The sequence below is a fragment of the Salmo salar genome, chromosome ssa19 (assembly GCF_905237065.1).
Source record: "Salmo salar chromosome ssa19, Ssal_v3.1, whole genome shotgun sequence".
NCBI lineage: Eukaryota > Metazoa > Chordata > Actinopteri > Salmoniformes > Salmonidae > Salmo > Salmo salar.
Window position 1 is genome coordinate 75972156 of NC_059460.1, and position 24019 is coordinate 75996174.

The 24019-nt window shown below is 46.6% G+C and overlaps 1 protein-coding gene across 3 annotated transcripts in view; it reads right to left on the minus strand.

Annotated features, from left to right (window-relative positions):
- LOC106579655 (rho GTPase-activating protein 18) overlaps window positions 1–24019 on the minus strand; it is a 38786-nt gene that overhangs the window by 9834 nt on the left and 4933 nt on the right. The window contains exons 1-7 of one of the 3 annotated variants that reach the window (XM_014159780.2): window positions 18824–18981; window positions 6371–6582; window positions 5933–6153; window positions 2150–2234; window positions 1687–1886; window positions 1267–1432; window positions 992–1083 (exon numbers count right to left, since the gene is read on the minus strand). In XM_014159780.2, the coding sequence (XP_014015255.1) occupies window positions 992–1083; window positions 1267–1432; window positions 1687–1886; window positions 2150–2234; window positions 5933–6153; window positions 6371–6582; window positions 18824–18852 (1005 nt within the window). In that variant the 5' untranslated portion in view covers window positions 18853–18981. Of the gene's footprint in view, window positions 1–991; window positions 1084–1266; window positions 1433–1686; window positions 1887–2149; window positions 2235–5932; window positions 6154–6370; window positions 6583–11984; window positions 12235–18823; window positions 18982–24019 lie in introns of those variants that run through there. The other 2 variants (XM_014159781.2, XM_014159779.2) reach the window with 2 other exon arrangements.

The window sequence follows — 24019 nt, forward strand, 5'->3', positions numbered from 1 at the left end:
TAGTGAGAATTCCTCTGTCTAGTGTCTGTGTTCTTTTGCCCATCTTAATCTTTTCTTTTTATTGGCCAGTCTGAGATATGGCCTTTTCTTTGCAACTCTGACTAGAAGGCCAGCATTCCGGAGTCGCCTCTTCACTGTTTACGTTGAGACTGGTGTTTTGCGGGTACTATTTAATGAAGCTGTGAGGCGTCTGTTTCTCAAACTATCAGCCGTTTCCAGCTACAATAGTCAGTTACAACATTAACAATGTCTACACTTTATTTCTGATCAATTTGATGCCATTTTAAAATTGGCAAAAAAAAGTGCTTTTCTTTCAAAAACAAGGACATTTCTAAGTGACCCCAAACTTTAGAACGGTAGTGTATATTAAAAAAGAAATTGACAATAACTAACATACATCTCTAGCTGATTTGACAACACAAATGAATATATAATTCAGCTTATGATTAATCAATTGACACTCCTCCCCCGATCGGTAAGTTTAACATATGGTACATTTCTGACATTTAGTCTCTCCAGAATGTCTTTGTGATAACACGTGAGAAAGCAACGCTTAACCAGGCTGACAAGTACTGATAGAGAGAAACAGGAGGGAAAATAGGCCCTTGGAGAGCGCAGGCAGTGAGTTGGCTTGTGCTGACACACATTAGGATTAACACAAACTCTCAACACACACACACAGACACGGAGGAGAAGATGGGTAGTGTGTTGTAGTCAATGGTTCTGGGAAAGGGTTCATTCAGTAGGAATATCATGATGGAAGTGATGAGGGTCAGTGTACTATGGGTTATCAGAGGGTGGGAGAAGAGCTGAGGGAAGGAGAGAACGAGAGAGAGTAAGATCAAGAGAGAGTAAGGAAATGAGGAAGAGAGATTGTTTAACTGAGCCATAGAAGTGCTGAGTAGGAGGCCCCCATAAATGGCAATGCAGAATAACCCCAAAGTAAAGGACAGCTGAAGAAAATGAATAGAACTAAAAACAGGGACAGTACCTTTCTGAACACAAGAGGAACCTTGGACCCAGGGAACTTCTTCTGGTCATTCTCAAGTAGAGTGGTCAGGGGAACTCCAAATATACCACTTTCTGTGGAGGGAAACGTTCAAACCAGAGTGACTGTTCATGTAAAAATGGGATGTGCAACACCAGAGTTGTGTTCATTATGGCAAGCATCTGAAAACGTCATAGAATGCCTAGTCCCGCCATGTTTACGTATGTTTTCTGCTGTTTGGTGCCTATTGAACACGACCCAGACAACCAGTCACCCACCTCTGGCCTTGCTACGTGCCGCTCGGTTGCGTTTGAGCTCGATGCCCAGGCCGTCGTAGAAGGTGGTCAGTTCAATCAAAGAGATGTAGCCGATCTTCTTCATGTCCTCACAAGACAGGTCCTGGATGCGGGTGAGGCCCAGTTTAGGCCTGGGCAGCTGAAACATCTGTACAAGACCGAAGACGACACACATTTGACATATTCAAACAGGTTCCTGGAGGGCGGGCTCGTGGTTAACACAGCTGCCTCCAGACCACAAAAAGCCCCCAACGACAGGAGTTCAAATCTCCACTCTGCCACTTTCTGTTCTGTACATCCCCTTCCCCTTCAATCTGTCTCTCCCTCATTTCCTACTGTCTAAATAACTGTTGTTTTTAGTTCCATTTCCCTTTAAACAAAAAGGTCAGAGGTGAGACTCACTGGCAGGTCATGGTCATCTCTGCGGATGCGTTGGCAGTCCTTGCAGTCCCCCTGGCGGCCCCTGCGGTGGGCAGTGATGCCCTCGGAGTAGGGCACCTCGAAAGACAGGGAGTCAGAGGTGTCCTGAGGTGGTGGGCAGGGTGGGCACTCTGAAACCCGTCTCTCTGTGCTCTGGGAGAAGCTGGGACACGCAGGCCGCACTGGAAAAAACACACCAGTCTCAATGATGGATACATCACCGGTATATTCCCCTATGCACAGACATCAGTCCAACCAACCAGATGGGAATGATCCAAGTCCAATGTGTTTCCCACTTTGATTGAATCACAGTTACAGAATTAGGCTGAAATACCATGGAAACAACAATCATTCAACCCATTGGAGTGGTTCCTTCACAGTGGGTAACCACAACCAACCACATCAAAACAAACGCTGGTAGCATATTGAGAGACCATAGACTCACCTCTAGAAGATGTCCGGTGGACGCATCTGGAAGGCACGTCTCCATTGGGTGACTTGGGGGGGACAGGGGGTATGGGATCAACTGGCTAAAAGGAGAGGAGACATTTATTCTCATTCAACGTGTGTGAAGTTTGTGTCCCAAAACAAGATCAACAGGTAAACATAAGCTTTTTGAAGAGGGACATGGAAAAGATGGATGGTCCAGCATTCAACTATGGTGAAAGGATTTAGGAGTCATTTCTATGAACTGAATGAACACCAGCATTATCAGACACAGTACCAGATGTCAGAACAGCGATGAGGGATATGCTAGTTTGATTCCTATGCATTGACTTCCATATTACGGCTGCGCAGTACATTTGCTGACACGGGGAGAGAGCAAAGTGGATATCAACGGAACAAAGGAGCGTTCAACAGGAGCCAGCTGTTCTGTTGTATACATACTAGTCAGTGAAAAGAGCATGGTCAACGGTTACAGACAACGCTGCCAGAATTGACTGGAGCCAAACCACATGGTCAGCAGCACCACAATAGAGAAATACAGCCTAGATACTGTAGGTTACATGTACCTAAAGATCCCTTTCACAGACAGAGAGAGCGCGAGTCCATAATATATCCATGTAAATACTTACGGTATGCCTAAATACACAATAGTATGTGTGTGATGGTATACTTGTACTGCAATGTTGAGGGAACTAGCACACAAGCATTTCTCTGCACCTTTTATGCCAGCTGTAAACTGTGTACGTGACAAACACAATTTCATGTCATGTTAAGCAATTAAAAATAACGACATGCTTTTTCTTTTCAACGATGTCCTTTTACAATCACCAACCAAAGACAAAAAGGAGTTACCACCATCTTTCACTATTAGATGACAAAAGGTCTATGGTCTAATCTTTCCTCGTCCAGACTAAATGGCCATTTTTATGCGTCTAGATTGGTTTACGGCCCAGACTCAATGCCCTGGACACCTTAATCCATTTCCCTAATCCTACTAAAAACACAAACAGTTGTCTGTGGGGCCTGCCAGTAATCTACCAGTGGCACGTGGGGCCTGCCAATAGTCTGTGGAGCCTGCCAGTAGTAGGTGGGGCCTGCCAGTAGTCGGGGGGGCCTGCCAGTAGCCTGGGGGGGCCTGCCAGTAGCCTGCCAGTAGTCTGTTTGGCCTGCCAGTAGTCTGTGGGGCCTGCCAGTAGTCTACCAGTGGCATGTGGGGCCTGCCAGTAGGCTGGGGGGCCTGCCAGTAGGCTGCCAGTAGTCTGTGGGGCCTGCCAGTAGGCTATGGGGCCTGCCAGTAGGCTGGGGGGCCTGCCAGTAGTCTGATCGGCCTGCCAGTAGTCTTTGGGGCCTGCCACTAGTCTGTGGGGCCTGCCAGTAGCCCGCCACTAGTCTGTGGGGCCTGCCAGTAGCCCGCCACTAGTCTGTGGGGCCTGCCAGTAGCCCGCCACTAGTCTGTGGGGCCTGCCAGTAGCCCGCCACTAGTCTGTGGGGCCTGCCAGTAGCCCGCCACTAGTCTGTGGGGCCTGCCAGTAGCCCGCCACTAGTCTGTGGGGCCTGCCAGTAGCCCGCCACTAGTCTGTGGGGCCTGCCAGTAAATGATGGGGCTTGCCAGTAACCTGACAGTAGTCTGTGGGGCCTGCCAGTAACCTGCCACTAGTCTGTGGGGCCTGCCAGTAAATGATGGGGCTTGCCAGTAACCTGACAGTAGTCTGTGGGGCCTGCCAGTAACCTGACAGTAGTCTGTGGGGCCTGCCAGTAACCTGACAGTAGTCTGTGGGGCCTGCCAGTAACCTGCCAGTAGTCTGTGGGGCCTGCCAGTAAATGATGGGGCTTGCCAGTAACCTGCCAGTAGTCTGTGGGGCTTGACAGTAAATGATGGGGCCTGCCAGTAACCTGCCAGTAGACTGTGGGGCCTGCCAGAAACCTGCGGGGCCTGCCGGTAGCCCGCCACTAGTCTGTGGGGCCTGCCAGTAAATGATGGGGCCTGCCAGTAACCTGCCAGTTGTCTGTGGGGCCTGCCAGTAAATGATGGGGCTTGCCAGTAACCTGCCAGTAGTCTGTGGGGCCTGCCAGTAAATGATGGGGCTTGACAGTAAATGATGGGGCTTGCCAGTAACCTGACAGTAGTCTGTGGGGCCTGCCAGTAACCTGCCACTAGTCTGTGGGGCCTGCCAGTAAATGATGGGGCTTGCCAGTAACCTGACAGTAGTCTGTGGGGCCTGCAAGTAACCTGCCAGTAGTCTGTGGGGCCTGCCAGTAAATGATGGGGCTTGCCAGTAACCTGCCAGTAGACTGTGGGGCCTGCCAGTAAACAATGGGGCCTGCCAGTAACCTGCGGGGCCTGCCGGTAGCCCGCCACTAGTCTGTGGGGCCTGCCAGTAAATGATGGGGCCTGCCAGTAACCTGCCAGTAGTCTGTGGGGCTTGCCAGTAAATGATGGGGCTTGCCAGTAACCTGCCAGTAGTCTGTGGGGCCTGCCAGTAAATGATGGGGCTTGCCAGTAACCTGCCAGTAGTCTGTGGGGCCTGCCAGTAAATGATGGGGCTTGCCAGTAACCTGCCAGTAGTCTGTGGGGCCTGCCAGTAAATGATGGGGCCTGCCAGTAGTCTGCCAGTAACCTGCCAGTAGTCTGCCGTAAGACAGTACTTTAGCTGGAGTAGGGTGAAGGCTTTCTCTGTGTCCCGGACTCATCTGTCATCCCAGCTGGGACTGAATGGCGTGACTCATAATCCTGTGCCCCCTGCCAGATCTGTGACTCACCCTAGAGGCTCCTGCCACCACCACACAGCAGTGCTGACAGGGGCACTCGTGGCACTCTTTGTTGGGGGGTGTTATTAGTCCTATCACCCCTCCCCATTCATTCATGCTGTAAATATCTCAATCTCTTTCAACACTTCATAGCCACACAATAGCCTTGGGAGGGCTAGCCTTAGTCATATCAGCTAGCTAGATACTGAGGTGCAGTCTGCATACTTGCCTCAACTTCCCTTGATGGACAACTGCAAAGAAATCACTAGGCCGAACACAATCTGTGGGCTTGCTACCTGATACACGACCAACCCTTCTACAAAATTACAATGCTGCTATGCTATATGATGCCATTTGATCTCAGCAGTGCGTGGATTACATCGCCATCTGAAAACAGTATGGGACTTCCCTGTTGCCCTTCTCATGTAAAACTTTCTTCACATTCCAGCTACCAGTCAGTCAGTAGGGCAATTCTATTTCTGGAGAAAGAGGGGACAGCTGCCCACACCAGCTGAGAGCTGCGTTATAGGGCTAAGCAAGAGCTCATCGTGTTTCCACCATCCAACCCCGCTCCTCTAACAATGGCCCGTGCCAAAGCCATGTATTATGCCTATAATGGTTCTGGCCCATACCAATGTGAGGTGGGGGGGGGCATCCTGAGTATCTGAAGCATGTCTACTGGACTCCTCTCCTTACTCTAGTCCATCTCTGACACACAGGATTAGGATACGTACTGAGATTACAGAGGATCAGTATGCCAGATGAGACGGTTATATCCAGATGAACTGAGGTCATAGGGGCACTGAGGGTCAGAGGCACCAGTTACAGCCTACAAAGGGCCAGACATGAGACAGATTTCACGTCAACTCGTTTCATTTTAGGATTTCAATGGGAAATATACCGACTCCAACTCCATAAACACAATTGCTGAATGCTTAACCCATAGCACCCTTGCCGTCGACGTATATTTATACAAATGGATCATAAACAACAAAAAGTGTTCCCTTTAACTCTTTAACGCCATCTGTCTCACCGATGTGTCTGGCGTGGAGAAGACGTCTCGGACGTGTCTGGTCGGCTGCTTGCTCCTCTTCCTCACGGTGAGGGTGTAATTATCCACACGCTTCTTCACCATGGCTGCCTGCGAGCGCGTCAGCGTGGAGAGCAGCGCCTCCGCAGGCCCCTCCCCCAACGCCCCCGACACCAGCGTGGACAGACCCGCATCCTGCAGCCACGCCTCCTCAAGCTCCGCCTCTGGAATGCAGAAGAAGAGTCAGAGATAAATCAGTATCCATAGCATTTATCAGAATCTAAATGTGTATCCATCTCTATGGGAAGGACTTCAAAAGAGCACATCAAGAGTTAGGGTCCATTCCATATTTCCTGAGTTTAATGGAATTGACCTGGAATTGAGCCCAACTAGAACTATAAATGGCTAAAAGCACCATTTCCTGGTAAGTATGTAGCCTACCGTCCATACTGCCCCTCTCCAGCAAGTCCTCATGGCCCCGCTGGCCATCTTCCTCGATGTTCTTCACTTCGCTCCAGTAGTCCTCCATGGAGTCCTGGGAGTCCTGAGAGTCCCGCGACGCCGGCCGCTCCGGTGGGCTGGGGGGGGAAGAGGGCCTGGTCCCCGTGGAACTCATCCTGCCTAGTAGGCCTATCCCCTGGTACTGCACCTTCCTGGGGTAGGGAGGGAGAGGAGGGGGGAGGTCAGTAGGTCAATAGGTTGGTATTGGGATGTGGGGAGGCGATTGTAGACAGTTTTTGTAATACCAGAATTGGTTTACCTGAAAAACATTTAGATTTCAAAATACCAGATTCACACATTGAGCAAAAAAATAGGCTACGTCAGACACACTTCTCAAAACCCCTGTACTTTATAAACCATATACACACACCTGATACACCTAGTTAAGACTTAAGACACTGGAAACTACAGTACCAGTTATTCACGGCTTTTTCCCTTGAATGATTAGGTGTGTCCAAACTGTTGACTGGTAGGACTGACAGGAGGGGAATATAACTCACCATGGCCCTACTGAGGACACTAGAGGAGCTAGGGGGTAGTCTAAGAATGATTATCTTTCATTGCAAAATGAGCCCAATATCACTTAGGCTAGCATGTCACACTGAATCATAGAAACCATTACGCATGCAGAAATGAATTTGGGGGGGGCTGAATCACCATTCCTAATAAAGAAAAAACTACTTTAGGCACTCGACCATAGTTTATATCTGTGAAAAACATCTTTCTGGAGAGAGAGTTCTCCCTTATTCCCTCCTAAACACTGCATCCACTCAGAGAATCAAAACAGCAGATTCTTTAGCTTCATGAAATAACGAAAGAAGCAAATGTTTCTAAACAAAGTGTAAATAATAGGGAACTGAAACCACGTAGCATGAAGCTGGGCTGTAATTAACGTCTGAACTTTGGAAAACAACAACGATAAATACATCAAACTTGCAGGAGGGTAATAAACAGACAATAAGACTAGCATGAAACTATTCATTTGGAGAAACGCGAGTTGAGGCTGGAGCTGCTATAAGCTGTATATGTACACGAATGCGCAGTGGGGTAAAATACTTAAGTCCTTTTTTGGGTTATCTTGTACTTTACCATTTATATTTTTGACAACTTTTCACTAAATTCATGACATGAAAAAGTACAAGTTCCATTTAGAATGTTCAGGCAGGACAGCAATCTGGTCGAATTCACACACACACACCTAGAGTACTTTTTCAACCACTGTTCCTAAGCACATGTTAAAACCAGATACTTTTACTCAAGTAGTATTTTACTGGGTAACTTTTACTTGAGTAATTCTGTATTTAGGTACAGTGTCTTTACTTTTACACAAGTATGACAGTTAGGTACTTGTACCACCACTGTGAATGAGGGTGCCTGTGCTCCACTTCACATGTATGAGCATGTTAGGCCAGGGATGGGCAACCTTGATGAGAGTGGGGTGGGCACATAAAAATCTGAATTCTTCATGAGGGACCACAGTGGCTCGCGGGTCTGTGTACCCACATCCATACCCACACGTGCAGTCAGTGCCGGCCCTAGCCTATTAAGGGCATTAAGTAAAATTGTTGCGGGGGTCCCAACTTGCGAGTAAAACATTTTAGAGGCCCCCCTCTCAGCAGTGGAGATATATATTTTTACATTTCTTGCAATCTACATATTTTGCCATGGGGCAGAGAAAATATTTTGCAGTTGAACAGCAAATTTCCTGCAATTCTAATCATGATTTGCCGTTTTTAATATGATATCTGAGTGAGAGTGACTAACAAAATCAATGGGGGTCCCCCCATTGGTAATTTGACAATGATTACAACAAGTTTAGATAGCTGGCTAGACTAATTTACCAATCAGTGACTGATACAGGAGGGAAAACTGCGACCCTGGGGAAGGGTACCAAAAAATGTCTGCAGCATTGAAGGTCTCCAAGAACACAGTGGCCTCCATTCTTAAATGGAAGAAGTTTGGAACCACCATGACTCTTGCTAGAGCTGGCCGCCCGGCCAAACTGAGCAATCTGGGGAGAAGGGCCTTGGTCAGGGAGGTGACCAAGAACCCGATGGTCACTCAGACAGAGCTCCAGAGTTCCTCTGTGGAGATGGGAGAACTTTCCAGAAAGATAACCATCTCTGCAGCACTCCACCAATCAGGCCTTTATGGTAGAGTGGCCAGACGGAAGACACTCCTCAGTAAAAAAAAAAGGCACATGACAGCCCGCTTGGAGTTTGCCAAAAGGCACCTAAAGGGCTCTCAGACCAAGAGAAACAAGATTCCCTGTTCTGATGAAACCAAGATTGAACTTTGGCCTGAATGACAGGAGTCATGTCTGGAGGAAAACTGGCACCATCCCTACGGTGAAGCATGGTGGTGGCAGCATCATGCTGCGAGGATGTTTTTCAGCGGCAGGGACTGGGAGACTAATCAGGATTGAGGGAAAGATGAACGGAGAAAAGTACAGAGAGATCCTTGATGAAAACCTGCTCCAGAGCGCTCAGGACATCAAACTGGGGTGAAGGTTCACCTTCCAACAGGACAACGACCCTAACCGCACAGCCAAGACAACTCAGGAGTGCCTTTAGGAAAAGTCTATGAATGTCCTTGAGTAGCCCAGGCAGAGCCTGGACTTTGAACCCAATCGAACATCTCAGGAGAGACCTAAAATAGCTGTGCATGGATGCTCCCCATGCAGCCTGAAAGGATCTGTAGAGAAGAATGGGAGAAACTCCCCAAACACAGGTGTGCCAAGCGTGTAGCGTCATACCCAAGAAGGCTCAAGGCTGTAATCATTGCCAAAGGTGCTTCAACAAAGTACTGAGTAAAGGGTCTGAATACTTATGTAAATGTGAAAACACATTTTATTATTTTTTATACAAAAATGTCTTACTACCTGTTTTTGCTTTGTCATTATGGACTATTGTGTGTACATTGATGAGAAAAAAAAACATTTAATACATTTTAGAATAAGGCTATAATGTAACAAAATGTGGAAAATGTGGTCTGAATACATTCAGAATGTACTGTCCATCATCATTCAGAGTCCATCCACCCTCCTAAAGCCATCTCTTCCCACAGGTCTGCCTGCTTCCAGTCACAGCCGGGTTCCCATTACAACTCCTAATTACAGAGAGGCCCCGTGACATCACAGGCCCTTTCATTTCAGACAGGCAGAGTTATGAGTGGTCAGGAGAGCAGCACCTTGTTGTGGCTTGTTGGCCCCATATACCTGTATGGCTGGGCCCCTGTCTGGTGCGGTCCGATGTTTGATGGAGTCTGATGGAGTCTGATAGGCCAGGTCAATGCTGGGATAGGGGGTTCCTGGTCCAAAGAATGATAGGTTGGGAAAGGAACGTGGCAGAGTACTGAGGGCATTGTCACACACACCCTTATCACCTCCTCTACAGCTGGAGGAGGGACATGAATAGGAGTCGAGGGGAAGGTTAAAGGGGTCTTCCCTAGGCCTCTAAGGGATTTCCTACTATCTATTCAGCATGGAAACCATCCCAATTTCATTCAATTCTGTTCAAATTAAATGTGTTAATTTGCGGCACAATTTTGTTTGCAAGCTCACATGGGGCCAAAAGCACATCAGTATTCAGGGAAAAGGTATGCCTGCTTGTTTTGTATTCAAATATTGATAAGTGTGTGTGTGTATATGCCAGGAAGCTGGCCCTGGCCACACTTAGGGGGATGTTATTGATTAGAGTGACGCATGCTGGGCGTGCGGATGGAGCGGAATTTGTTTTAATGGGTTTTTGTTCCCCTGGGTACCCCTCTACCCTCACACTCTTCATGTTATCACATGAGATTTCACAGAATAACACACAGGCCTATAGTATGCCGTTCATTACAGGAAGAGTAGCTAGTATGACGGGCGGTAGAGGCAAAGAATAAGCTAAGAACACTTTGAGCCTATGATTATCCTTATTGATATAGGCTTAGAAACGCAGGCCTCCTCACGCACATATCATGACAATTCAAATGAACACACAACCTTTTTCTAGGAATCCATGTGTGCAGAATAAAACAATTCCAGGTGTAAGGCTGGTTTGTTGACACAAAGAAATATGCTGTGCTTGTTGAAGAGCAGGTTTGGATGTGTGTGTGTGGGTGACAGCTTATCAGCACAGAATAATTTTGTTGGAAGATGTATACCATGCATTCCCATACAACTTGAAAACAACTCTTCACAGTCTCTGAAAAACAGCGACGTCACCTGCTATGATGCTGGCAACTGAGGGGACATAGGTCAGGACCAGTATACACAAAACATCTCAGAGTAGGAGCGCTGATCTAGGATGAGGTCTTCTCTCTCGGTCCATAAATATTATGATCTTAAAAAACAAAAAAGACAAAACTGATCCTAGATAAGTACTTCTACTCTGAGACACCTTGTGAATACTGGCCCAGGTTGTTCCTAGAACAGAGTCAATAGTACACACACTTAGTCACCTCAGTTGATTCACAGAGCGGCTAATCTCCAGTCTCCAAAATATCAAGAAACATCTGGTTCAAACTAAAAATGAAAGAAGCCTTATTAGGTGAAATACAGAACAGTTAAGGTATGTATGACACAGACCCAGCCATTTCCCCTCAGGTCATGTTAAGGAGGTTTATTCAAATAAATTCAAGTTGTAGAGTAAGAGTTTTAGATAGAGAGATTCCTAACTCAGGTGCTGGTAGTCTAGGGACAGGGTGACACCATTCCAGTGACACATTATGTACGGTAGGCTGTACTACAGTCACTATGGCTTCCTGTGATTCACTAGTACGGATACAGTACCCATACTCCAGCGGATACATACAGTACCCATACTCCAGCGGATCCATACAGTACCCATACTCCAGCGGATACATACAGTACCCATACTCCAGCGGATCCATACAGTACCCATACTCCAGCGGATCCATACAGTACCCATACTCCAGCGGATCCATACAGTACCCATACTCCAGCGGATCCATACAGTACCCATACTCCAGCGGATCCATACAGTACCCATACTCCAGCGGATACATACAGTACCCATACTCCAGCGGATACATACAGTACCCATACTCCAGCGGATACATACAGTACCCATACTCCAGCGGATACATACAGTACCCATACTCCAGCTTAGGAAACGTACAGAACCATCATTCCGTTCAAAAAGCTTTCTCGTCCATCATGTGGGTAACGTTCCACTACAGTCAATTCAGATAAAATGAATGTACTACAATCCCCAAGTCTTCAGGTGTGCTTCTTGGTAAGATATCCAAAATAAAACATTGCTCTGAAATATCTTTGCCCCTCACAAAAATCAAAACATTCATACAAATAACTAAATGGAATTGGAACTCATAATCCATGACCACTGGCTAAAAGGAACTGAATGTTCTCAAAGGAAATATATCTTAGTAAATACAATACGTATCCATTCACACCACCATCAATACAGACAGTCCATGTGTTAATGTTCCACTTCACAAGAATCAATACATGAACACACACACACACACACACACACACACACACACACACACACACAGGATAACATTTCAGGAGGAAAAATCAGATTACCTTTCAGTTCCTCATCCAGCTCGAGAGAAGAGGGGAGCGAGTGAACTGTAGTGATCTAAAATAGAGAGAGGTGCCTGTCTAGAGTATATAAACAAAGCTGTTTGAAGCCAGGCAGGGAGAGAGGGAGAGAGAGACAACTATCTCAGGATATCCTCCTACAGACAGAGTTTGGGTTCCACAGAGACTCATCTCTCCTCCCACCCACACACAAACACTCTTGCGCGCTCCCTCCATCCCATTCCCACTCCGCGGGGAGGCACACAAGTTTCCAGTGTGCAGCTTTCTCCCCTCCTTCCCTCACGCCCTCTCTCTGCCAGTCTCTTTCACCCCTCCCCTTCTCCCTTTCCCCTACTCTGCTCCCGACACATTTACTGCTTACCATTCCTCTTCTTTCATCTTCACCAAGCCTCAACTCCCTCTTTAAAGGTCATTACATGCCCACATCTCTGCACCTCTTTTACTCTCCCTCTCTTTCTGACAGATCCAGTGGAGAAAGAGTCAGAAAGAGAGAGAAAGAGAAAGAGTCAGAAAGAGAGAGACAGAGAGACAGAGAGAGAGAGACAGAGAGAGACAGAGAGACAGAGAGAGACAGAGACAGAGAGACAGAGACAGAGACAGAGAGACAGAGACAGAGAGACAGAGACAGAGACAGAGAGACAGAGACAGAGACAGAGACAGAGAGACAGAGACAGAGACAGAGAGAACATGGCAGTTAACTTGCGGTACATTTAAGAAATGGCTCTATTAAGGGCAAACCTAACCCATAATGAGTCTAATTAGGAATAGTACAAATACAGATCCCTCTTAAAATGGGAAAAACCCGGAATACAAACAACTTCAAATACATTAACTCTTGCTGTGCATCCCAGCTGTCTTGCTATAAGTAAATAACTTAGAAAAAGCTCTGCTCAAAACAATCATTTCATTTAAATATATATATTTTTTTACATCAGGTCATTACTGGAGCTCCAAAGTAACTCAAAATCAGAGAGAAAATATGAAGATTTCCTTAACTTACCCCCCCTCCCCAAACATCATATGTAGGTCAATGGTGATGGAGAAACTGGAAACATGTGGAGCTGGTCTAGGCTTGATGGAGAGAAAGCAGAGAGCGGGCTGAGAGTGGGTACGGAGGTGTGTAATCGGAGTAGAAAACCAAGAGCCCTCCAATCATGACCTAATTCCTCCAAGAATGTCAACACCAGGGCCTGAGAGCCAAGGCCAGAGTCCAACAACAATACCCCCAAAAAGCATAACTATTTACACGTGTTTCGCCTCACTCACTGCAGCTTTAAACATGTCCTACCAACAACACCGCTCTGCTGTGCAGCCCAGTGTCCTTGCCCCACTGCTGAAAGGAAAGTATTAGAAGCGCGTCCTTCAAAACCTGCCAAAGCCACTTTGGCATCTCCTTCCTTCATAAGTGAATCAGCTAAAACCTTCTCCCAGAGCTCCTACTGAATCAATTGGCCATACACTTTTAGAAGCGATGAAATCAAACTCGTGCGCGTGCCAAATAGCTGACCGTAGCTCATTTGTCTAAAACCGAAAGACTTTCTTTATCTTTCTAATTTTAAAACTGTGCAAATAACAACACATGTTGATCTTAAAATCAGTGTGGCGGTCGAAACTAAAACTCATTTTCCTTAATAAGCCCCTGGCTAGGGGCTGGAACATCTGGCTTTCCAAAAATAAACTTGGGGGTCTGGTGCATATGGTCCAAACCTGGTCACAGCTAACATTACATTCAATCTGGTTTGTAGGCTAAAGCTTAAGGCCAACCAACAACAACTGATCCAAAGTCAGTCCGCTATCAATCATTTCCTTGACCAGTCATACTATGGGCCTGACCTCTGTCTCTTTCTTGAACAGTCCCTTCAGTGACATTAAAAGACAAATGGGACTTTCCCCTTCCTACACATCTGATTATCTGAGTGGGGCTAGACTGATCGCCAGTTCCTCCACCTTCCATCATCAGAACACCCCTCGCTCTCATCACCAGGCCCCCCCACCTGCCCTCAACAGAACCGCCCCACCCTCATCAACAAGCCCCCCCCTGCTCTCATGAGCAATCCCACCCCCAGCTCTCATCAGCAGATGCATACAAGAGGCCCCTGCTACTGGTTAGCAAAGAGCAAGAGCCAATTTCCCTCCTACCGGTCACACAGAGAGTCTGGTCTAGCACCGCAGGTCAGGAGCCACTATTTAGTTTGCAGACTCTCAACACCCTCAGATCTACCTGGGGTCACTAAGGTCATTATGGCCTGAAAGAAAAGAGATACACACGCATACATACATACACACACTAAAAAGAGGGGTTTGTGTGAGCACAGAGCACCCTTTTTTAGTAAAGGTCTGGTTAAAAGCAGGGGCATTAACAGCAGGCTACATCCTCCAACTACAGATCAATAGAAACAAGGGTGTAATGGCTGCCTCTCACTGATTAATGCACTTGATTGGGAATGAATAGGTTGCTTGAGTGGCGTTAGTGGGTGGATGGGGGGGGGGTGTATGAAGAGTGGGATACGACCCATCACATCAGTAATGATTCATGAGTTGTATGGGGATGTTTTGGTCCAGTACCTTGATGAATGGATGATAGACTCAGGCCCTGGTCAGTGGTCACATGCTGGTCATGACATAAAGTGTCATCATATGTTGACTAACATCGCTGCCCATGACTAATGTCCATCTATGGAAATTCAATGGAATACCATCTTGTGTTGTCTCCACTTTGTCCAGAACTCGTGTTTTGGACTCCCGCAGCCAAAATAGCTCATGTAGTGTAGCATGAAGTCACGTACCACCCTCCCCACCTTTTTTGTTGATTAGCCTAGCATTACGTCACTGTCAAATCTGCAGTAGAAATTGAAAATGGCCACCAATAATACTGTAAAATGGCCACTCATCCTTCAACAAAGTACCTTTAACTGTATTTTCAAACCTGGTAGTTACATTAAAAACAGCCTGTAACATCACAAGCTGATGTCAGTTATTTGGAAGGGAAAGCAGTGCATTTTGTGTGTGTTATTGTTCATGGAATTAAGGTCCATTGTGAGAAACAGGCTACTCTTGACTGCAGCAGCAGTTAGATCCTATTTGGCCTTTTAAAAGATAGCAGAAGCCTGGTATGCCATCATTACCAAATGGCCAAAGATCAACTAGACATACAAAACATATCTATCTAGACTAGAGATGTACTATTATATGAATGCTATTGGACTGTAAACTCCTGACAAAACAAAAAATAAAAAAAAGGGAAGTTGTTGAAACTTGCCATAATCACATAAGAAACAACCAAATGAACCATAGATTTAGGTAAACATTAGAAGAAAAAAAAAACATTTCCACCATGTGCAGTGCATTCTGAAAATATTCAAACCCCTTCCCCCTTTTCCAGATTTTGTTACATTTCAGCCTTACTCTAAAATTAATGAAATACAACATTTTCCTCAATCTAGACACAATACCCCATAACGACAAAGTGAAAGCATTCTTTATTAAAAAACAAAAACACCTTATTTACATAAGTATTCAGAACCTTTGCTATGAGACTCAAAAATGGAGCTCAGGTACATCCTGATCATCCTTGAGATGTTTCTACAACTTGATTGGAATCCACCTGTCGAAAATTCAATTGACTGGACATGATTTGGAAAGGCACACACCTGTCTATATAAGGTCCCACAGTTGATAAAAACCAAGCCATGAGGTCTAAGGAATTGTCCGTAGAGCGCCGAGACAGGATTGTGTTGAGGCACAGATATGGGGAAGGTAACAAAAACATTTTTGCAGCATTGAAGTTCCGAGAACACAGTGGCCATAAATGGAAGAAGTTTGGAACCACCGTGACTCTTCCTAGAGCTGGCCGCCCGGCCAAACTGAGCAATCGGGGGAGAAGGGCCTTGGTTAGGGAGGTGACCAAGAACCCGATGGTCACTCTGAAAGAGCTCCATAGTTTCTTTGTGGAGATGAGAGAACCTTCCAGAAGGACAACCATCTCTGCAGCACTCCACCAATCAGGCCTATGGTAGAGTGGCTAGACGAAAGCCACTCCTCAGTAAAAGGCACATAACAGCCCGCTTGGAGTTTGCCAAAAGGCACCTAAAGGACTCTCAGACCATGAGAAACAAGATTCTCTGATCTGATGAAACCAAGATTGAACTCTTTATCCTGAATGCCAAGCGTCACGTCTATAGGAAACCTGGCACCATCCCTACGGTGAAGCATGGTGGTGGCAGCATCATGCTGTGTTGGTGTTTTTCAGTGGCAGGGACTGGGAGACTAGTCAGGGTCGAGGGAAAGATGAAGTACAGAGAGATCCTTAATGAAAATCTGCTCCAGAGTGCTCAGGACCTCAGACTGGGGTGAAGGTTCACCTTCCAACAGGACAACGACCAGGAGTGGCTTCGGGACAAGTGTCTGAATATCCTTGAGTGGCCCAGCCAGAGCCCGGACTTGAACCCGATCGAACATCTCATGAGAGACCTGAAAATAGCTGTGCAGCGACGCTCCCCATCCTACCTGACAAAGCTTGAGAGGATCTGCAGAAGAATGGGAGAAACTCCCCAAATACAAGTGTGCCAAGCTTGTACCGTCATACCCAAGAAGACTCAAGGTTGTAATCGTTGCCAAAAGGTGCTTCGACAAAGTAAAGGGTCTGAATACTTATGTTAAATGAGATTTCAGATTTAAATGGGTTTTATTTGCAAAAATGTATAAAACCCTGTTTTTGCTTTGTCATTATGGGTAGTGTGTGTAGATTAATGAGGGGGGGGAAAAACAATTAAATCTATTTTAGAATAAGGCTATAACGTAACAAAACGTGGAAAACCAAAATACTTTCCGAATGCACTGTAAGTGTGACAACATTAAAGGGAAGGTTCACCCATTTTGTAATGTTATATTGTTTTTGTGCATCTGAGTGATGTATCGATGCCCTGGGTCATTTCATATTTTCATATGTATCAGAGTTATTGACGTTCAAGCAGGCAGACATCCTACCAGAATGACATAGCACCGTGATAAAGTCTCCCTCACTACACTGGAAGTTTCTATCAAGTTAGGCACATGAGCTCTTTAAACCTAGCCAAGTGCATTCAGTAAACTAAAAACAGACTTTAAAAAGAGTTCACATACAATAGAAATGAAATCTAACATCTGGCCAACAGGCTCAAAAAGAACAGGTTAAATAAACCCTGGAATGACATTTGGGGTGACAACATTCCTAGTTTTAAAAGAGCTGCTGTTTGCTGGGGCACAGGTCTGTAGCCCAAACAGGTGACCATCTGTAGCCCAAACAGGTGACCATCTGTAGCCCAAACAGGTGACCATCTGTAGCCCAAACAGGTGACCATCTGTAGCCCAAACAGGTGACCATCTGTAGCCCAAACAGGTGACCATCTGTAGCCCAAACAGGTGACCATCTGTAGCCCAAACAGGTGACCATCTGTAGCCCAAACAGGTGACCATCTGTAGCCCAAACAGGTGACCATCTGTAGCCCAAACAGATTCAGAACATCAAATGATGCTTGAGAGTCTCTATTGTAGTCTCTGTTACATAAATACACATCCACAGTCTTTGAAAGCCTTTCAACCATGAGAGGTGCCTACTGTTTTTGTCAGGCTAGCATGTCCAACCCCATCTCAGTGTGGACTACACAACATAGTCAAAGTAACTGACTACAGTGTGCGCGTGTGAAAGAGAGAGCAGAGCGTCTGTCAACTCCATAGTGATCATTTCCCTTTCAAATTCACAAGTCTCCCCACTGCTTCCTGCCATGCTACACAAAGCAATTCTTGTAGGAAGAGGCAGTGAAAAGAGGACGAAATTGACACACATACTGCCAACACTCATTTCAGCCGTATTCTTTTTCTGCTTTAGAGAGATAATCGTGTTAATTTGATATTATCCACAGATTTATTCTGGTTGAAGATCATCTTTACATTGTTATGAATTCAGGGGCTGTTTACAGCCAAAGGTCAGCCCTACAGTGACAACCAACATCTCTCCATGAAAAATGGATCTAAGTACAAAGTAGCCATTAGTCTCACAAATAACGATTTTCTTATTGTCATTTTCTTTTTTAAGAAGTCGTTCCAGTAATCCTGTCACATCAGTCAGTTAACTCAAATTCAAGTAAAATCAAAACTACATTCCTAACATCAAAGTTCTGAATACAGACATGGGAGGAAGGATTGCGTAATGGATCATTCACATGCAGCATAGAATGGTAAAACAATAAATCCTGCACAGCAAATAAACAATTCTTCAGCTGATAAAACAGCCGCTCACCCGCAACGGTTTACAATAGAGTCGCTGTCAAGTGTCCAACCACTTCCCCTTTATCAGGACGGAACAGCTTCTATAATAATCTGTGTGTGTAGGTGTAACAGTGTTGCTTCCGTCGCTGTCCTTGCCCCAACCTGGGCTCAAACCAGAAACCCTTTAAACACATCAACCTCCCACAAAGCATCATTACCTATCACTCCACAAAAGCCACTTGTCCTCACAGAGCAAGGAAAACAACTACTTCAAGGTCTCAGTGTGAGTGATGCCACCGATTCAAAATGCTACTAGAGCACACTGCTAACTAGTTAGCCATTTCACACCGGTTACAGGGCAGCAGGTGACCTAGCGGTTAGAGCTTTGGGCCAGTAACCGAAAGGTTGCTGGATCGAATCCCCAAGCTGACAAGGTAAAAATCTGTTGTTCTGCCCCTGAACAAGACAGTTAACCCACTGTTCCCCGGTAGACTGTCATTGGAAATAATAATTTGTTCTTAACTGACTTGCCTAGTTAAATAAAGGTTACATGAAGAAAAAAAATGTTTGTTTACTTGTGTATAGTGGCAGCCCCTCTCTCCATGTTCAAAGTCCTTCAGGTATAGAAATACAGCAGAGTAGATCAGTCTTTCTCCAGTCCAGTCATAATCTGCTCAGGTATAAAATTACAGCCATTATAGGTGTAGATCAGCTCCTCTCTCCAGTCCCAAGCCCCTCAGGTATGGAGAGCAACAATAAAGTAGATCAGCTGTTCTGGATGGCTTGGTTCTCTACCTCCGGAAGCTGATGAATGCCTAAACATCAGTCAGCACGTACAGCTGTACCATCCATCTCTCAATCAGTCCTACCTGAGAGCGGAGGAGTGGAATGTGGACAGGCAGCATTGCCAAAAATGCCAGACCAGGCAGTCACTCGCTCATTTGTCTCAGTCATCATCCTATTTATTGCTCACCTATCACATTTTATCACTGGGTGGTTCCATATGAATTCAATAACTTGATTTGATTTGAACGAAACCTTACATACATGTTTGCCCATTGTAGAAATCAAAAGATGTGTAGTCAGAAAGTTATTGAATTCATATAGAATGATCCCACTGCACATTCAGGTATGGAGCGAGCAGTCGCACTACGCTTCGCTCCACAGGTAATATTACACTTCACTACATTACAACGGCTTGATTTGTTTGATCTGAGCAATTCTTCTTAGCTAGCTACATAGCCGTCTTTGTATCAAAGATAATTGTGTAGTTTAGAGTAATTGAGTAATTATCGAGGCTAGCTATCTTCGTCCTCCTAACGTAGTCAACACTGCTAGCTGCTAGCTAGCTAGTCATCACTGCTAGCTAGCCAACTTCTACCGACTAGCAGCACTGTAGAAACTATTACATTACAACGTAACGACTTGATTAGTGTGGTGTTAGTGTTAGTTAGCCAGCTACATAGTTGTCTTTGCTGTCTCTGTATCTAAGATAATTGTGTAGTTTGAGTAATTATCGAGGTGAGCTAGCCAGCCGCGACGCGGCGCCAGACTTAGTCAACACACCTAGTCATCATTAACCCACTGCTAGCTAGCCAACCGTTACCGACTAGCAGCGCTGTAGATAGTAATACTTTACAACGGAACGATTTGACTAGTGCAGTGTTAGCTAGCTAGCTACTTAGTTGTCTTTGTCATAGCTTGATAATTGTGTAGTCTAGTAATTACCGAGGTTAGCTAGCCAGCCATCGAGGTTAGCTAGCCAGCTATTTCCGTCCCCCGCGACGCCATTTTTCCTAACCCAGCCAACTATTACCGACGAGCAGCATTGTAGAAACTAAATACATTACAAGGAACGTCTTGATTAGTGTTATGTTAGCTAGCTAGCTACAAAGTTGCTTTGTATCATGACAAGGTGTAGTACTGAAACTATCGAGGTTACCTAGCCAGCTACACGTTCAAAGTCAACAACGCAGCCACTGCTAGCTAGCCTACTCCACCAGCCAGCAGTACTGTATCATTTTAGTCAATAAGATTTTTGCAACGTAAGCTTAACTTTCTGAACATTCGAGACGTGTAGTCCACTTGTCATTCCAATCTCCTTTGCATTAGCGTAGCCTCTTCTGTAGCTTGTCTACTATGTGTCTGTCTATCCCTGTTCTCTCCCCTCTGCACAGGCCATACAAACGCTCCACACCGCGTGGCCGCTGCCACTCTAACCTGGTGGTCCCAGCGCGCACGACCCACGTGGAGTTCCAGGTCTCCGGCAGCCTCTGGAACTGCCGGTCTGCGGCCAACAAGGCTGAGTTCATCTCAGCCTATGCTACCCTCCAGTCCCTAGACTTCCTGGCGCTGACGGAAACATGGATTACCACAGATAACACTGCTACTCCTACTGCTCTCTCCTCGTCTGACTACGTGTTCTCGCATACCCCTAGAGCATCGAGCCAGCGGGGTGGTGGCACTGGAATCCTCATCTCTCCCAAGTGGACATTCTCTCTTTCTCCCCTGACCCATCTGTCTATCTCCTCATTTGAATTCCATGCTGTCACAGTTACTAGCCCTTTCAAGCTTAACATCCTTATCATTTATCGCCCTCCAGGTTCCCTTGGAGAGTTCATCAATGAGCTTGACGCCTTGATAAGTTCCTTTCCTGAGGATGGCTCACCTCTCACAGTTCTGGGTGACTTTAACCTCCCCACGTCTACCTTTGACTCATTCCTCTCTGCCTCCTTCTTTCCTCTCCTCTTTCGACCTCACCCTCTCACCTTCCCCGCCTACTCACAAGGCAGGCAATACGCTTGACCTCATCTTTACTAGATGCTGTTCTTCCACTAATCTCATTGCAACTCCCCTCCAAGTCTCCGTCCCAACCTTCGCTCTCTCTCTCCCGCTACTCTCTCCTCTTCCATCCTATCATCTCTTCCCTCTGCTCAAACCTTCTCCAACCTATCTCCTGATTCTGCCTCCTCAACCCTCCTCTCCTCCCTCTCTGCATCCTTTGATTTCCTCTGTCCCCTATCCTCCAGGCCGGCTCGGTCCTCCCCTCCTGCTCCGTGGCTCGACGACTCACTGCGAGCTCACAGAACAGGGCTCCGGGCAGCCGAGCGGAAATGGAGGAAAACTCGCCTCCCTGCGGACCTGGCATCCTTTCACTCCCTCCTCTCTACATTTTGTCTCTTCTGTCTCTGCTGCTAAAGCCACTTTCTACCACTCTAAACTCCAAGCATCTGCCTCTAACCCTAGGAAGCTCTTTGCTACCTTCTCCTCCCTCCTGAATCCTCCTCCCCCTCCTCCTCCCTCTCTGCGGATGACTTCGTCAACCATTTTGAAAAGAAGGTTGACGACATCCGATCCTCGTTTGCTAAGTCAAACGACACCGCTGGTCCTGCTCACACTGCCCTACCCTGTGCTTTGACCTCTTTCTCCCCTCTCTCTCCAGATGAAATCTCGCGTCTTGTGACGGCCGGCCGCCCAACAACCTGCCCACTTGACCCTATCCCCTCCTCTCTTCTCCAGATCATTTCCGGAGACCTTCTCCCCTACCTCACCTCGCTCATCAACTCATCCTTGACCGCTGGCTACGTCCCTTCCGTCTTCAAGAGAGTGAGAGTTGCACCCCTTCTGAAAAAACCTACACTCGATCCCTCCGATGTCAACAACTACAGACCAGTATCCCTTCTCTCCTTTCTCTCCAAAACTCTTGAACGTGCCGTCCTTGGCCAGCTCTCTTGCTATCTCTCTCAGAATGACCTTCTTGATCCTAATCAGTCAGGTTTCAAGACTGGGCATTCAACTGAGACTGCTCTTCTCTGTGTCACGGAGGCTCTACGCACTGCTAAAGCTAACTCTCTCTCCTCTGCTCTCATCCTTCTAGACCTATCTGCTGCCTTTGATACCGTGAACCATCAGATCCTCCTCTCCACCCTCTCCGAGCTGGGCATCTCCGGCGCGGCCCACGCTTGGATTGCGTCCTACGTGACAGGTCGCTCCTACCAGGTGGCGTGGCGAGAATCTGTCTCCGCACCACGTGCTCTCACCACTGGTGTCCCCCAGGGCTCTGTTCTAGGCCCACTCCTATTCTCGCTATACACCAAGTCACTTGGCTCTGTCATATCCTCACATGGTCTCTCATATCATTGCTATGCAGATGACACACAATTAATCTTCTCCTTTCCCCCTTCTGACAACCAGGTGGCGAATCGCATCTCTGCATGTCTGGCAGACATATCAGTGTGGATGACGGATCACCACCTCAAGCTGAACCTCGGCAAGACGGAGCTGCTCTTCCTCCCGGGTAAGGACTGCCCGTTCCATGATCTCGCCATCACGGTTGACAACTCCCTTGTGTCCTCCTCCCAGAGTGCTAAGAGCCTCGGCGTGACCCTGGACAACACCCTGTCGTTCTCCACTAACATCAAGCCGGTGACCCGATCCTGTAGGTTCATGCTCTACAACATTCGCAGAGTACGACCCTGCCTCACACAGGAAGCGGCGCAGGTCCTAATCCAGGCACTTGTCATCTCCCGTCTGGATTACTGCAACTCGTTGTTGGCTGGGCTCCCTGCCTGTGCCATTAAACCCCTACAACTCATCCAGAATGCCGCAGCCCGTCTGGTGTTCAACCTTCCCAAGTTCTCTCACGTCACCCCGCTCCTCCGCTCTCTCCACTGGCTTCCAGTCGAAGCTCGCATCCGCTACAAGACCATGGTGCTTGCCTACGGAGCTGTGAGGGGAACGGCACCTCCGTACCTTCAGGCTCTGATCAGGCCCTACACCCAAACAAGGGCACTGCGTTCATCCACCTCTGGCCTGCTCGCCTCCCTACCTCTGAGGAAGCACAGTTCCCGCTCAGCCCAGTCAAAACTGTTCGCTGCTCTGGCACCCCAATGGTGGAACAAGCTCCCTCACGACGCCAGGACAGCGGAGTCAATCACCACCTTCCGGAGACACCTGAAACCCCACCTCTTTAAGGAATACCTGGGATAGGATAAAGTAATCCTTCTAACCCCCCCGTAAAAGATTTAGATGCACTATTGTAAAGTGGTTGTTCCACTGGATATTATAAGGTGAATGCACCAATTTGTAAGTCGCTCTGGATAAGAGCGTCTGCTAAATGACTTAAATGTAAATGTAAATGTTATTTAAAAGGATTTACGGCAGGTATTTCGGTCCCAACATCTTCACCGTAGGAAGGTGGTTTCAATTCCACTACGTCAACACTGAGTCAATGTGGGAAGTACTTGAGTAGTGTGCTTTGTTTTGGTCACATCTTAAGTGGTAAAGTTCAAATTCACCACAGTTTCAGTAACCACGCACGCATGCACACTTACTTACAATTCAGTTCACTTAACCTGCCGAGGGGACAAAACATTAGGAACACCTGCTCTATCCATGACAAACTGACCAGGTGAAAGCTATGATCCCTTATTGATGTCACTTGTTAAATCCACTTCAAAAATCAGTGTAGATAAAGGGAAGGAGACAGGTTATAGAGACAAATGTAACCTTATTCTCGTTTCTGATAATCCCTCTGTGTACTTTATGAACTACCAGACCTTTTTTCCATTGTGGTTTCCTTGAAACCTGTTAGGTTATGAGTGCCTTTTGGGGACGTGTTCACTCACTAGGTGATAAAAGTACTGAGCTGTATGACGTCAGAAATAAATGGGCACACTTGACTAACCCGCCAATCAAAGTGTATCTTCCTTACCACAAAATAACAGACTGCATTGCTTCACAGTGACATTTCCATTTCAACAAGGCATGCA